General features: G+C 52.0%; 1 protein-coding gene and 1 long non-coding RNA gene across 3 annotated transcripts in view; one reads left to right on the plus strand and one right to left on the minus strand.

Annotated features, from left to right (window-relative positions):
* MAN1C1 (mannosidase alpha class 1C member 1) overlaps positions 1 to 12792 on the plus strand; it is a 141200-nt gene that overhangs the window by 53144 nt on the left and 75264 nt on the right. For both annotated transcript variants that reach the window (XM_040465358.1, XM_040465367.1), the window contains exon 2: positions 1515 to 1611. In XM_040465358.1, the coding sequence (XP_040321292.1) occupies positions 1515 to 1611 (97 nt within the window). The remainder of the gene's footprint in view (positions 1 to 1514; positions 1612 to 12792) is intronic.
* Positions 6522 to 9481, minus strand: LOC121023462 (uncharacterized). Its single transcript, XR_005787403.1, has 3 exons — positions 9110 to 9481; positions 8421 to 8851; positions 6522 to 6853 (listed from the first exon to the last, which is right to left on the minus strand). It is a non-coding gene; the product is annotated as an uncharacterized LOC121023462 (long non-coding RNA).

A 12792-nucleotide genomic window follows, 5' to 3' on the forward strand; every position in this document is an offset into this window, starting at 1 on the left:
ACACAGAGTTTGAGAGCTAAGGGTGACTGGAAGGAGGGTGGTGGCTGAGGCTTGGGGGACCGGATGGGAATTTTAGAGGCTGAGGAGGCATGTCAATCACGTGCAGGTCGGAAACCAGGCATTTCCAGCTACTTTCTTTCATGCAAACCTTTCAGGATTGGGGATTAAACCTTTCAGCAAAGTAGCCCTTGCTGTTCCCATTTTAAAGAGATGTCCACTGAGGCTCCGTGACTTGCCAAAGTCAAAGCAGAGGTGAGATGAGAACCCAGGCCGCTCTGGCCCTGAAGCCTGAGTTCTTTCCACCACACCAGCTGCCTCCTCGCCCACCTGTCCCTCAGCTGTGCCTCTGCCGCCTGCCCCTGCTCCCTCCCCTGCTCCGCTGTCACCCAGGCAGCCCACCATGCAGAGGCAAAAAGACAGCCTCCTTGAGGCAAATAAGGGGGACCCTGGGGGACGGGGGAGCAGGGCTGAGGGTATATTGTTAGCCTGGCTTCCTCCAGCCTCCGGTGCTAAGTGCGGCTGGAGGGCCAAGGTGGTTGCATGATGTTCCTACAGGCCAACATAGTTGCCTTAATGTAGTAAGAACTGCACAGCCTGGGTGCCAAAGTCAATCAATACTCATTGCTGCCTACATGTACCAAGCCCTGTGCTGGGTGCTGTGGGAGAAACTGAGGCAAGCATAGTTTCTGGCTTCAAAGAGCTTATGGTTCAGCGCCAGGGAAACAAAAACTGACAGTGACTAGCTGGGGTGCTAGGGAGCCTGGGATGGCCAGGGTACGTCAATAGGTGTTGGAAAAGTTCAGAGAGACTCATGTGGTGACTTTAGGGGACAAAACAAGGACTTTGGGGGACAGGTCTACGGCTTTGGGGCCGCAGGGCACCGGTTCCATTCCCAGCACTCTCATTGACCCTGGGTAACCTTGGACAAGTGACCTCATGTCTTTGCCCTGTGTCCTTATCTACAGAATGGAGTCAACAATGCCTCACTAGGGGATTGCTTTATTAGATTACACCTGGCACCACTCAGCGAGTTATTTCCTTCCTTTCAGAGGATCAGTTTAGGCCAGAGCAAAACAGGAAGGCTTCATGGAAGAGGTAGCTTTTCTCTTTGGCACTGAAGGGTGGCTAGAATATATTTGGTGCTTTCTGTGTCTTCTCTAAGGAATCTGTGGGTAGACTCTGGACTCATGGGGTCGTCTGAGGAGAACGACCTTTCAGGCAGCTGTGGAGAGGGGCAGAGAGAGAGAGACACACACACACACACAGAATGCGAAGCAGGTTCCAGACTCCCAGCTGTCAGCACAGAGCCCGATGTGAGGCTCGAACTCACTAACCGCAGGATCATGACCTGAGCCGACATCGGACGCTTAACCGACTGAGCCACGCAGGTGCCCCTGGAAGGTTATTTTTTTCAATGTGGTTTCGGATCCTATTGCAGAGGGCAAAGCCAGGTGGCCGGTACAGGTTGTTGGGAACGGCCGTGCTCAGGTTCCGTTTCCTGCTTTTTCTTGTAGATGATGCAGTTCGCCTGGCAGAGCTACAAGCGTTACGCGATGGGGAAAAACGAGCTCCGGCCACTCACGAAAGACGGCTACGAGGGCAGCATGTTCGGTGAGTTGGTGTCCGGCAGACCCACTGCCCCCCCCCCCCCCGCTGCGGACCGAGTGGGGTGCGGTTTTGACTTTTCACCCCCTGAGTTGTGTTCCTATTTCCCCAGACCTGGGGGATCCCAAGGCTGACTTCCTTCTGGGCTGTTCAGGCTTCTGAGCTTTCTAGATTTGGGGGAAGCCCACACGCTTCCGTCTCACTTCACACTCGTCTTTGTATGTACTTAATGTGTGTTTTCGAGCGAACACACTCGGACGTGTGGCCGGGGACAGTGAGGAATGGAGACCTGCTTCCAAGGAGTAGGTTTGGAGCTCTGAAGGACACAGATGCGGAGGGGCTTTAAATCCACTCCTCCAGGCGTAGCTGTAAAATGATCTCGGGTGATTTCATAGAGAAAGAGTAGAGGTTTCTGATGACGTGGGCGTGGGCACTGCCTCCAGGGTCCTACAGGTGCACCTCGCACGCTGACTTGGTGGACGGACAGAACTGTAGCCCGGCAGGGAGCGGCATGGGTGCTACCTCGTGTCACCAGCTCGTGTGTGACCTGCAGCCTCACTTGCCCATGTCCCTTCCCTCTCCAGCCACGGTTCTCCTAACTCGAAAGCCTCTCTCAGCTGGAGAGACTGCAGAGTGCCTTATTGTGGGCATGACCTCACGTTCCAAATTTAACACCCTTCTAAGTCGCCAGCTCTCCTCTCTGTAGGCCTTTCACAAGAAAAGCCTCCCGGCTTGCTTCTTCCTTGAGAGACGGGAGCTGTCTGGGGCTGGAGACAAAAATTCACCTGCTGTGTTCCTTACTCCTTAGAGACACAGGCTCCTGAGGTCCAGACCCAAAGAACTAAGTCAGTTGAAAAGTCCCAGGAAAACCTTTTTAATGTTTATTTATTTTGAGAGAGAGAGAGAGGGCAGGCGAGAGGGGCAGAGGGAGCGAGAGAGAGAGAGAGAGAGAGAGAGAATCCCAGGCATGCTCCATGCTCAGTGTGGAGCCTGACTCAGGGCTTGATCTCACGACCGCAAGATCACGACCAGAGCCGATATCAGGAGTCGGCCACTTAACCAACTGAGCCACCCAGGCTCCCCTCCCAGGAAAACCTTGAAGACAAATTTAAAGGAATGGCCCCTGTGTGTATGGTCTTATTAGAAGCATTTGTGTTGCGGGAAAAGAGACACAGGACCTGCTTTCCTCCCTGTAACCAGTCAGCATCACATCCTTTCTGGACGTTCAGATAATTCACTCAGGGTGCGCGTGCGCGTGTGTGTGTCTCGGGGGCGGGGGGGTGGAAAAGGAAGAGAGACAGAAAGAAAGAATTTGGGTAGCTGCTTTTATTTTTCTGATTATCACAGGAATGTAGGAGAAAAGAAAAAGTATCAAAAGGTGTAAAACAGAAAACAAACAACTCGTTCTGCCACCCGGATGCAGCCTGTGTTGATATCTTGGTTCACTTCCTTCCAGTCTTCTCTGTACTCTTTTTCCCTCTCTGTATGCAATTCCATGTCCTCTTTCTCTCTCCATCTCTCTCTGTTTTGGCTTAATGTTCCATTCATAGGTATTTCCCTAACTTATTCAATTTTTTTTCATAAAGAATGGCTTTAAAGGTTGCAATTAATGCATGGATGTGCCGTAGTTCATTTAACTATCCTGCTAACGTTGGACAGAAGCCGTTTCCATTTTTTTGCTGTTAAAAACAATTCAGCAGTTACATCTTTGTGCATAAAATGTTGTCTTAGCATAGATTGCTACGGAGGACTCTTGAGTCAGAGGAGAGGAAGACAGATGTTTCCTTAACCTCAAATATGAAATGTGCAGATTTCTGTTGAGGAGCCTGGTTGTCCTCCCTGCCTTAGAACAGACCTTCCCCACCATCAGCCCGGGGGAAAGGCGGCTGGCGTGAGTCTCCTCAGAGTTGTTGGACCTTTGGCTCCTGGTGTACATCGGGGCTGGAACCACGGAGGCAGTGTGCGAATTTTCGGGGAATTGGTGGAAGTCGGGGGAGGCTGATTTCTGAAACTGCGCAGCAGGGGCATAGCTGTTGCTCAGACCATCCATGGGGACAGAGGGAGCACCACAGGGAGCACTCCAGGGAGGATCGGGCTAAGCCACCTCCCCTTGTGTAAACATTCCTCAAGGCTGCCATTTGCATCTCAACTCTCCAGCCCCTCTTCAGTCACCAGACCTGATGGAGAGTGGGCAGCTAGAATGGTGGAAAGAAACTTGGACCTGGGTACAGGTCCTCAGTCTGCCCTGCGCTGTGTGGCCAGGTCCAAGTCACTTCGCCTCTCTGGGCCCCCTCTTGTCCATCCTTCACACTGGACTTCTGTGTGAGCACGTATGACCACGCAGAGGGCCAAGCGTGTACGAGTGATTTACGATTTACAGCATAGCAAATGCAGTCAGCGGTTGCCCAGGTGAGGCCATGGGAGGTCCTGAGGTCCCCCGGGCATCTGTCTCCCAGAACAGCCTTAGCAGGACCCCCGGTGCCACATTGTCCAGTGTTTGCAACAGTCCTGGCAGTGACGCAGCGTCTTTCTTCTGCTGCCAGCAGAGAAGTGGCAGTGGGCGGCTGGCTCCTGGGAGAGGAGGGTGGGCAGGGGCCCGGGTACTGGGCAGGGAGAGCTGGTCTCAGTTTACTCTTTCACTCAACGAGTGTTTATTTACCAGCTCCTGGTTGTGTGAGCTTAGGCAAGCCATCTCTCTACGATCCTGAGTTTTTCTGCACAGCGGCGCTAAAGAAGACCTCAGAGCCCCAGCCCAGGGCCTACCTGACATGGAGAACCTGCCAAATGGGTAGTAGCTATGACCGTGGCGACTGCATGTGTGTCTTATGAGACAGAGGCTTATGGGAATGCAGAGGAGGAAGAGGTTCTGGTTTGGACTGGATCCATGAGGGGCTTTGAAGCCAGACTGTTCCCGAAGACAGAAGGAGGTGAACTGGCCTGAATTCAGCTGCTTGTCACCCTGCCACTTCTTTTTCTGGACTCACGTGGGCCGCTGGGTGGCCTCGTTGCTGGGCTCTGGCCCCTGCCGTCTTCCGTGACTTCGCCGTAAACTGAGCCCCGCCGAGAAGGTCGGGTGGGAGCAGTGCCCACCCTGCCCCACCCGGCCGAGTCGTTTGGACGCTGGCTCTTGCAGTCCCCTCTTCCTGGCCTGCAAGGCCAAGAGGGCTGCATGCGGGGAGGAGTGATGGGTTCACACTGGCGCCTGGCTCTGCAGGGAGAACATCAGATGCCAAGCGTGGTGTCCTGTGCGGCCCTCCTCCACATTTCACCACGTTGGTTCCCCTCTCAGCTGCCCGTGCACCCCTCCCTGAATCTGTTCTCACTCTGAGAGCAAGACCACTGAGCGAGTTGTCTCTCAAGCCAGTGTTCGTGTCCTAAGCAATTCAGTATCAAAGTGGCTTCCTTTTTACTAACATCCGGCTCAGCAGGCCCTGTCCGAAATTGTTCCCAAGACCCCGGGGCTGTGGGTAAGGACACAGCCTGCTCCTTGCCTTGTGGCCCAGGCCACGGCAGGTATCCGTTTCTTTCCCCGTCCTCTGAGATGTCACCGGAACGTCCCTGTTAGTGTCCAGCCAGGTGGTGGAAAGAGCGTGGACTTTGGATCTAAGCCTACCTGAGCAGGGCCTCTGTGTTGCCACTTGGTAGCTGTGTGGCCTCAGACTGTGGAGTGGGGCAGAGGCCCCTGTCTCCTGGGGCTGTGGTGACAGACTGGAGACAAAGGCCTAGCCCCGAGCCAGACCCAGAGCAGGCACTCGATGGCAGTGCTCTTATCGCTGGTAACTCTCAGAGGCTTGGTGCACAGAGGCCCAGCTTCCTTACCTATGCAAAGGGCTGCTGCTAGGAGTTGGAGGACATCAAATGAGCTAGCTGAGGAGCATGGGACTCAGGGGCCACACGGCTTGCATTTGCATGCTGCTCCACACTGATTAGCTGTGTGATCGTGGGCAAGTTTAACCTTTCTGGGCCTCAGTGTCCCAGCTATAAGTTGGGGCAACAGTACTAGCTACTCACAGGATTGGTTTGAGAGCTAAAGGAGCTGAGACACAGAAGCGCTCATATTCATGCCTGGCGTTCTTCAAGTCAGCTGATGTGAGGATGATGTGAGTCCCTTAGAACAGTATGTGCCCCTCCTGTTTTGACTGGAGCATGCCCAAGACCCCTGGGCTCAGGGCACCACCTGAGGGCTCCAGGGCTTTCCAAGCCTGCCCTGTTTTCCCAGCCCTTGAGTACCCATGGCAGAGATCATGGGTGGGCAGCCCACTGGTGGACAGCATCCCGTTCGCTCCTTCATTGAAGCAGCTGACAGAGGAATTTTTAACAGGGAAGAGGCAGGGGAAGGTTAAGGTTCAAGGCCATGGAATAAATCAGCCTCCTGCCAGGATAAGAATTTCCGGGCAGGTAGTAAGTGACACCTTGCATCGGTGCCAGCTGCCAGCCTTGAAGCACTTAACGAGCACTAATCCTCCCAAGAAGTCCGAGTGAGCCATGATAACTTCATCTTGCCTTGGCAGAAGGGAAAATCGGCACGAGCACAGAGTCTTGGGAGGGTGCCACCAGTGGGACTCTTTGAAGGCAGGTCCTACTTCTTCATCTGAGTGTGGGGGAAGCCAAGCTCAGAGAGGGGAAGGGACTTTTGGGGTGACACAGCCTATTAATTGCAGGACGGAGGCTCAGACTCTCGGCCTGAGTCCCAGCCCAGGGCTCTTTGCACCACCCACTCTGAGATTAGCTAAATTGACCAAGGCCGGATTGTCAAAATGCAGGCCTACGGTCGTGGCCAGATCACCACCAGGAGCTAGGAGTTTGTGGAGCTTTAGCAGGAGGACACTGTCAGGGAGTGTATGATTTGGGGGTTCCCTGCACATGCATTCTCTTATGTCTTCCTCATAGCCCTTGGAAGGAATAAACTACCCATTTTATCCCTATTTCACAGATAAGGAAACTGAGACTAGGTGAGTTTTAGGACTTGCTTAGTCACACAGTTGTCAAGCAGAGACTTCATGACAAGGCTGTCAAACTCCAAAAACCAACCCATAAACCACCGTGCTGCCCTGTCCCCCAGTGACCACTTACGGTGGCCACAGAGAAGGAAACAGGGCAGAAGGATGGTTTCGGGGCTGGTGGTGCTGTATCTTCTACTCCACTGTCCTCATGGAAGCTGGAGAAGACATGTACTTCATGGCCAGAGTCTGCTGCAGCCCATCTCCAGGCATCAGTTTCTACTGGACATCAGCTGAGGATTCAGGGCCTGGAAAAAAGACTCAGATTTTCCTCTGTTCTCCCAGCATAGGAAGATATTTTATCCCTGCCCAATAACCTGAAAACACATGATTGCAAAACACTTCACTGGCCGTCAGCATAATGAGCTAAGAGAGGTATGGATTTGAGAACCTCACCTGCCTGAGTTCGAATCCTGGCTCTGCCACTTACTAGTCATGTGACCATGGGCAAGTTTCTTTCTTTCTTTCTTTTTAAATGTTTATTTATTTTTGAGAGAGATAACGAGTGAGCAGGGGAGGGGCAGAGAGAGAAGAGGACAGAGGATCTGAAGGGGGCTCTGTGCTGACAGCAGCCAGCCCAGTGTGGGGCTCGAATTCACAAACTGTGAGATCATGACCTGAGCTGAAGTCAGACACTTAACCAACTGAGCCACCCAGGTGCCCCAGGTTTCTTAATCTCTCTGCACCTCGGTTTCTCCATCTGTACAATGAGGATAATACCTACTTCACCTAGCAGCTGTAAAGATCAGATAAAGCCGATGTGTGTGAAACACCTGCCAAGTACACTCGTTAACTGTAAGCTGCCTCCACTGTTATTCTATTTGTTAAAAAATGATTGTGAAAATAATTCTATTCCAAGGAAAGAAACAGTGCCTGGCACATCACAGGCACTAGGCTCTTAATCAATATTTTGGAATGAAAGAATCGCCCACCTCAGTCTCCGCCTGCCCTGTTTTCCCCTAGCCCCTCGTCCTGGGTTTGGCTGGGGAAGGGCTGGATCCTGCTGTGCTCTCTGTTCCTCTCACTCTCTCCAGTTGCCTTGACCTCCTCCTTTGTCACAAAGTGCACTTGGAATCCGCAAACTAACCCAGGAGAGCAACGGCCCTGCTTGGTCAGGAGATCTGCCTCGCGGGCGTCTTCTCCGTGGAGCATGGAGGCACTTGTGTGGCCAAAAGCAATGCTGCCCTGCTCCCAGCCGGCTCAGGATGACCGTGAGAGCCCCAAATTGGATTCCTCCTCTGCCCTGTGAATCCCCGATAGAACTGCCAACCAAATCCCCATTTCGAGGGATGATTTATGGCCTTGGGTGAGTTAAGAGGCAAAATGAACACAGCATGATTTTCAGATCACAGGCTGGGAATGTTCGGCCTTGGCAGAGAGAAAAATCATCTTTGCCTTGTAAATGGAGCAAATATGATGTTGAAGAGGGAATAAATCCAGGTCCCAAGATGTCATTTTTACAATTGCTTTCTGGCGTGTGACTCAGTAGTGCCTCCTGCAGAATGCTCACAGTCTCCCCCCCACCACACACACACGCACCCCAGTCTTACTGGATCTCTTTGTGGGGGTGAGAGTTACTCTACCAGTATGGCTACCTAGGGAACTGCACACTTTGCCAGAGAGACAGTTTGCGAAAGCCACCTGCTTCTGCGGTTTTCCACAGAACTCCATGTTGTTCCCGCAGATCTCTGAGCTTGTTTCTGGGAGGCAGCCTTTTGACTTTGGAGGTACGCCTGAGTTCACGTCCTCATTAGCGTTTACCAAGCAAATGAAACTGGGCAAGTCATGGAATTCTCTGAACCTCAGTTTACTCACCTGTGACGGCGAGGGGGGCAGGCCTAGGTTGCCCCAGTACCCTGCCTGGCGTGCGCGCGTCCCCTTCCCGGGGCCCTTTCCCTCCTCCCCTGCTATTGGGTAACAGAGCACGTTGACTTCTCTGGCTGAAAACACCCTATCTACTTTGTGGACGGTTTCTTTTGTCTGAAAAACAAAACCAAAACACCAAGGATCCCATAGTTCTTGGGAAAATCAGCGTCAGGCCATGTTGTCACTGATTTTTAGCAGGCTGTGGTGCACATTCCTGACCCAGCCTTTGAGTTTGTTTTGCGAAAGAGCTGTCATCTTCCTTGGAAGTGGTGATGTTGCAATTGCTTGGATGGAACGGGTCAGGCGTAAGGGCAGCGAGCAAACCTTCCGGGCAGTCATGTGTTTGGGGAGCCGTGGCCGCTCCATCCGGACGCTGGAGGCTGTCAAAGTGCAGAGGAAATGGATTAGAAATGCTGGTCACTGGCAGATGGGCTTTTAGCACAAGGAGGGTGATGGGATGGAAATATTAACCCCGCATGTGAAGGACGGGCAGAACTGGCCGTTGCTGGTCGGATGCTATGGCCTCATGGGGGCCTCCCTGTGGCCTTGAGTGACACCTCCATGATTTCCCGGCCACCTCCTGAAGACCAGAAAGCCCCTCGGGTCACACCGGATAATTACCAGAGCAACGCGCTCACCTCTAAATTAGCCTGCTGGGTTCTCACACTCTGATGCTGCTGACCGTTCGTGGCACGGTGCTGTGTACCCGCCTCCCGCGAAGATTTTTTTTTTCCCAAGCGCTTTCTAATTAAGATGCATCTTGGCCGTTTCCTTTTTTCTTTTTGTTTAAAAGGCTTCCCACCAGCACGGAGCATAATTTATTTCTCTAAAAAATATAGTAGCAGGTTGTTGTACAAAGAAAACCCGAGGTCAGGAGCCTTGGGTCCCCGTCCCAGCCCTGGCGCCAGCTGCCGTGTGAGCCGGCGGCTTCCTCTGGGCCTCGTCCGGTCTTCTGTACAAAGATGCCCATCCCCTCTGTGATTCCTCGTTGGTTACTAGGCTGATTTCTTTCTTTCTTTTTCTTTCTTTCTCCCCCCCCCCCCCTCCCCAACCTCTGAGAGGCTATTTGGGCTGTGCTGGTTCTCTTGACATCTGAAATTTTAGTAGCAAGACTTGTTCCTGTCAGGGAGAAGTGAGTCAGGGTATCTATTCCCAGAGCAAGCTGTTGGATGCATAAGATGATTCATATTGAAAGCGACATTCCCTCCTGGAGGCGGGGTGTTCCCACCCACTTTCCAAAGACCTTGCCTTCCTTGGAAACGAGGCTGAGCCCACGGCAGACAACCAGCCCCCTTTTCTCCGCACCACATTGATTCGAGTTTGGCATTTGCCAAATTTCCCAACAAACTCAGGGACAAATAGGTATGTGAATTCGCAGAATCTCAGACTGCTGGTGCCAGCTGGATCCTTTGAAACCATCTGGTCTGATGTCTGGAGGATGGGGAAGGAGGCACCCGGAGGGAGGGACAGAAATGCTCACAAAGCCCTGATAGCCAGGACTTGTGCCCTGGTCTATTCACTTGGGCCTCTCTCTCTCTCTCTCTCTCATTTTTTTAATTAGTTTTTAAAAATGGAGATGTAACTTATAGCTTACATGCAGTAAAATGCACACATCTTAAGTGCACATCTTAAGTGCACATCCCAATGAATTTTACGTACAGGTACATCCTATAACTACCCTGCAGGTCGAGGTAGCATTTCCCTTACCCACAGGCCCCACCCAGTCAGTAGCCCCCACGGGTCACCACTATTCTGACTTCTATCATCTTGGATTAGTGTTGTCTGTTTGCTGCTCTTTACTCATAACTACATCATAAACAGTAGTTCATTCCTTTTCAAGTTTATCCACCCATTCTACTGTTGTTAGACATTTTTGTTTCCAGTTTGTGGCAATTACAAGTAAACCCCATACCCCTCAGCAGTCTCCCCAACCCTCCCTCCCCTGCCAGCCCCAGGCAGCCATTAATCTACTTTCTGTCCCTACACAGAGTTGCCAATGCTGAACGTGTCATATAAAAGGGGTCATATAATACCTGGTCTCTTGTGAATGGCTTCTTTCAGTGGACCTAATTTTTTGAGGTTCATCTACCCTGTAGCATATACTTCCCTTCCCTTGTTGCCAAATAATATCCCGTTGTGTGAGTATACCACATTTTGTTTGTCTTTTTAGCAGTGGATGGACATTGGATTGTGCCTACTTTTTAATTCATTTGTCTATTACGAATCCTACTGCTATGAACATTCACATCCAAGTTTTTGGGTGGATGTGGGTTTTCATTTCTCTTGGGTATTCGTGTAGGAGTGGAGTTGCTGGATCATATGGTAACTCTGTGTAAACTTCTAAGGAGCTGCCAGACTGTTTGCCACGGTGGCCGTACCATTTTACGTTCCCGTTGAGGGTTACAAACACTTCTGTTCGTGCTTTTTGGTGGAAACAAGCAGCCACTTATGTTGGGATCTGCCCAGGGTTCGAATCGCTGGGTCATGCCGTGTTCGGATGTTGAACTTTAGTTGGATGCTGCCAGTTTTGCAAAGTAGATAAACTAATCAGTAGTCCCACCAGCCACGTATGCTTGTCAGTGTGCTTAATGGTGGCCTCCTACTGAACCATACTTCCCTCTTAATCAAGACGCCCCCTCCCTTGTTGAAAGCCCAAGCTTGCCAGTTATGTGCTCCCTGGAGCGTAGCTGCCCTGTATTGTGTCTTCAGCCCTGGTCTAGAAGAGTCCCTGTTCTTCCTGCCTTAACCTAGGGAGGAACTGAGGCTCTCAGGCTGGCTGCCTCAAGTGCAAACGGTCAGCAAAGTCTTCCTTCATTACTCCCTGCCCACGCTGTCTCTCAGTGCCATGGGGTGACCTCTTTACTCCCCAGCCCATCCCAGCTGTGACACACAGGTCCAAAATGGCATGCATGACCTGGACCTTCTTTCATTCAGTTACCATGTGGGAAGGGGAAGGGTCTTAATAAAGAAAATGTTGATGTTGGGTCAGAAGACTTGGATTCTCCAAATCCTGCCTCGGCCAACTCACTGGGCAGGGGGCACGTTTGTTTTTGAGCCTCAGTTTTCTCTCCTGTGGAATGGGGAGGTTGACACCTTCTCACAGGATTGTCACTGGGATCCCATGAGACCATGTCTTCATCAATGATTGTTCAGTGCCTGGAATGTGCCAGAAACTCTTCTAGACATGGAGAAGTAGCAGGAGGCAAGAGTGATAGATACCCATGTACACCTCGCAGGCTAGTGGGGAGACAAATACACGAATTTATAGTTTCAGTTAAGGTAGTATGAGTACACCAAGGGCTCTTTGACTCATTCTTGGAGGGATGGGCTTCAAAAAGCCTTCCTGGAGGAGATGGCCTCTACACTGAGACCTGAAGCATGAACAAGGAAGCATAAGAGAGGGGGTCATGGGCACAGAAGGACAAGTGCAACAGCCTGGAGGGGAGATTGAGACCATGACCCTTGAGGTCTAAAAGATGTTCAGTGTGGCTGGAGCAGGTGGGGGTGTGGTAAGAGACCATACTCGAGCAGCGCTGAATATAAGTGGGGTCCCACGAATGTAGCCCCCAGTGTTTTCTCCCTATCCTGAACCTCAGGAACCAGGAGACCTGGCTTCTAAGCACCAATCTGCCCTGTGACCCAGACAAGGCCCATTCTCTCCGTGAGCTCATTTCTCCATCATACAGTGTGGGCGTCTGGCATATGGACTCTCCTGTTGCTTCCAGGTCCTAAAATAGTAGGTGACTGGGCTACTTTGGGGTGGTTTCACCCTGGCTGATGAAAGCCTGGTGTGGCCGGGTGGGCGGTGAGTTCAGCGGTGGGGGCGGAGGTGCGGCACGGGACGCTGGTCCCGAGTGAGGCCCCGGGACCAGCCACTTCTCTGGGCAGTAGGAGCCAGGGCTTCCCTTCCCCCACCCCTCCACGCCTCTCAGGCAGGCGGATCCATCCGTTCCCTGCTCCACTGTGGGCTGCCCTCCCCAGGCATGAGAACCAGGCAGGGATCGATAGGAGTTGCTGAGAACTTCTGAAGAGAGCACGGGGGAGGACAAAGAGACCCGGAAGTGTGTTGTCAGCACAATTTAGGGCTAATACTCAAGTTTGTTTTTCTTCTCATCAAATCTGAAAAGCGGTTTGAAATCCACTGCTCTTGTTTTGTTTTGTTTTTTAATGGCTGGATAAAAGCACAATTGCATTTTCTCCCCCAATAACTTTGAATTCTGGGAATAGACCGTGTGGGGATAATTGCCGTTGTCTAATCCTGCCGATGGCCAAGCAAATGATTAGAAAGGGGAGGAAGGGAGCCTCGGTGGCGGAGGCCCTC

This window comes from Herpailurus yagouaroundi, unplaced genomic scaffold (assembly GCF_014898765.1).
Source record: "Herpailurus yagouaroundi ecotype Mexico unplaced genomic scaffold, PumYag 77, whole genome shotgun sequence".
NCBI lineage: Eukaryota > Metazoa > Chordata > Mammalia > Carnivora > Felidae > Herpailurus > Herpailurus yagouaroundi.